Here is a 2,835-nt window from a genome sequence, read left to right as displayed (position 1 = left end):
GGAATGCCAATGCATAAACAATCGGTAATAATGATATCACTGAATCTCCTGTCCATCTTTACAATGTAAAAAACAAATAAGCTGATTTAAGGACCTCTATTATAGATTTTAATGGTATTGCAGCCAAGATATGATGATAGAAAAGTTGGCCATCTTTGATGGTTCAGTTGAGGTTTTCTTCTAAAATACTTCCTCAAAACATTTAAGAAAATATTCCGGAATACTTTTTTGTTCTCTTTCAGTTGAATATTTTCCCTTATTTTTGCAAAGTAATCAATTACAATAAGAGCTCTAGAAAGAATTATTTTGACTTCTAAAATTAGCTGAGATCTTTCTTGATATTGAATGGGGAAACAAATTAGCTCCAGAGTTTCCTAGAACTTATTTCAGGTTCATTAGCCAGAGCAGACCATCAAAATAACTGGTCCAGAATATCCTGTTAGTATCAAAACCCATCAGGCAAATTGTCACGCTCTTCATTCTTTCTTGACAAATATCTAGCTGTCTCTACCTTGGAAACTTAAAACTTATTTACTCTCTCAATTTTCTTTCAGTCCACAAATTCTTGCAAGTCACAATAGTTCTTTTGAGAGATATTTTTGTTTCCAGAATTTAGTTGGCAGCAGAATGGTTACACAAAGCAATATGTAAACAGATTAACTGTGGTACTTTAAAAATTGTCTTTGTTTTTCAAATTGTAGTCTCTAAAAAGGTGTGAGGGGCATATTTATTCAGTCTTTCTAATTCCCTTCTGCTCATTATATTTATTTTCCATTGCTTTCTCCACATTTTTTCAGTCAAAGTGGATTTTTTTAAAAGCATGAATATTTTAGCACGTCTTCAAAGTTAATTTACAATTATTAATATGTAGTTAATAAGAAGACAGTCACAAAAGTAAGTCAGTCCTAATTTTTTCCTGCTCTCATTCCAGTCAATAAAACTAACAGTTGAGAAAGAAATATCATAGATACTTCTTTTAAAGAATAATATATACTTCTTAGTGCATATATTCTTTTACACTATTGGGTATTTTCTACAATTTCTACTTCATTATTTTTGCAGACTGCTTTATGAATTCTAACATTAATTTAGACAGCTTTTAAACATTTCTATAGAAAATTTATCAACATAACCATGATTTAAAGTTACAAATTCCCAGGAAAATTCTGATTTAAAATGTAAGAAAATAACTGGGTGCTTCTATTAATCTGATTTTTTAAACTGATGTTTACTTATTAAAATTAAAATTCCATCATATTAATATGAACAACATATTTTACTGCAAAACAACTTTTACTTAAAACATTTCTGTTCATTTTATTAAAATAATATTTTTTCACTCCATCAAATTAATAAGAAGGAAAATCCATTAGATCACTAATCATTCTAACCATTCCCTTACTGACAGAAATAAGCATAAATAAGCTTTGATAGTAGTCAATGCCACTGATCAAAAACACATTCCAAAAAAGGTTACTTGTATATCATGCAGATACACTAAATTAAAAACATTTATCTTCCTTACCCCTTCAATACGTTTCTTTAAAAAGTTTCCAGCCAAACTCTACTCCATTTAATATCTTGTCCATATTTTCTTCTGCCAAATCCTCTTTAAGTTTTTAATAAAAGAAATGTTCCATTTAACTAAATTCATTTTGTATTAGTATCTTTAGTCTAATATTATCACAATAAAATATAAAACAGATTAACAAAAAATACTTTCATGGACAATGATTACTTTGCCAATCAAAAGGCTAAATATTTCATTAGAATAGTAGCATCAAAACTAGAATTTTATTAGTGTATGATCTTTCAATCAAAACCTTTGTTCATATAAATGATCTTTGCAGTATAATAAAAATAATTTGTATTTGTATGACTTTGTACCTATGAAAACTTTTAATTCACTCAAGTATACAGAGAGAATGGAGAAAAGTGCTTTAATATTTGGCACATTGTAGAGAATAAAAAATTTATAGCCTAGGTCAGTATGTTAGGATCCCAGCACAAAATCTTTCATTTGTATGTAGTGTCTGAAAGTTTTCCTTCTCAAAAGGAAAACTTTTGAGAAGGAAAACTTCCTTCTCAAAGAAGGAAGTAAATAAGTTTACTTAAATTTATTTTAAGTAAATTTAAGTAAGTACAAAAATTCCTTTCTTACCTTATCTTATCTCAAAGAAGACAAAAGTAAAAATTCAGATAGAAAGTCATATTTTTAAGGAATGCTTCATTTATACCGAAGTCATAAAATGTTGTAAAGTTTTTATTACAAATATTCATGACCATTTTCATATTATATTTCAATTAAAACAATAACTTTCCACACTCTGCCCATTCAAAAGTGGAATACAGGATTAAAATTTACCAAATACTCTAAAAGAAAAGCAATGCAGCAAAGATGCACAAATGATGCCCATGTTTAATGGCATTTTAAATTTTTAATTTCATTGCCATTTGAATTGAACCAAAGAAACAAACAAAATGAAAAGTGGAGTGCTGATGGACCTTACCTTCTTGAACTGCTTGAAAAGGGTTGTTGCCATCAACAAATGTCACCGAAAATGTGATTTTCTCAGTCTGTAAGATCTCCTCATTCTGGTTGAGGTCGCCAACTGCTGTGCGAAACACCTCATCATCCTTTTTGGCAGATTCATCAAAAATTGCTCCTAGAAAGAAGTGAGTATCACCATTAAACAATAACATAAATATTCTGTCATGCCCTCCGGAATTACACCAAAGAGACATATGAATTGAAAAACGTACACTTTCAATTAATGCATGCACTTTATTACTGAAACACATTGTACTGGAAGCAGTGTGAGAGCTAAGCAGGAA

The 2,835-nt window shown here is 29.5% G+C and overlaps 1 protein-coding gene across 2 annotated transcripts in view; it reads right to left on the bottom strand.

Moving 5' to 3' along the window:
• The window catches only part of GRID2 (glutamate ionotropic receptor delta type subunit 2), a 1,374,233-nt gene that overhangs the window by 1,112,496 nt on the left and 258,902 nt on the right, over positions 1–2,835 (bottom strand). For both annotated transcript variants that reach the window (XM_007450019.1, XM_007450020.1), the window contains exon 2: positions 2,511–2,666. In XM_007450019.1, the coding sequence (XP_007450081.1) occupies positions 2,511–2,666 (156 nt within the window). The remainder of the gene's footprint in view (positions 1–2,510; positions 2,667–2,835) is intronic.

Source organism: Lipotes vexillifer, unplaced genomic scaffold (assembly GCF_000442215.2).
Source record: "Lipotes vexillifer unplaced genomic scaffold, Lipotes_vexillifer_v1.1 scaffold178, whole genome shotgun sequence".
Taxonomy (NCBI): Eukaryota; Metazoa; Chordata; class Mammalia; order Artiodactyla; family Lipotidae; genus Lipotes; species Lipotes vexillifer.
This window is presented reverse-complemented; position numbering and strand designations above follow the sequence as displayed.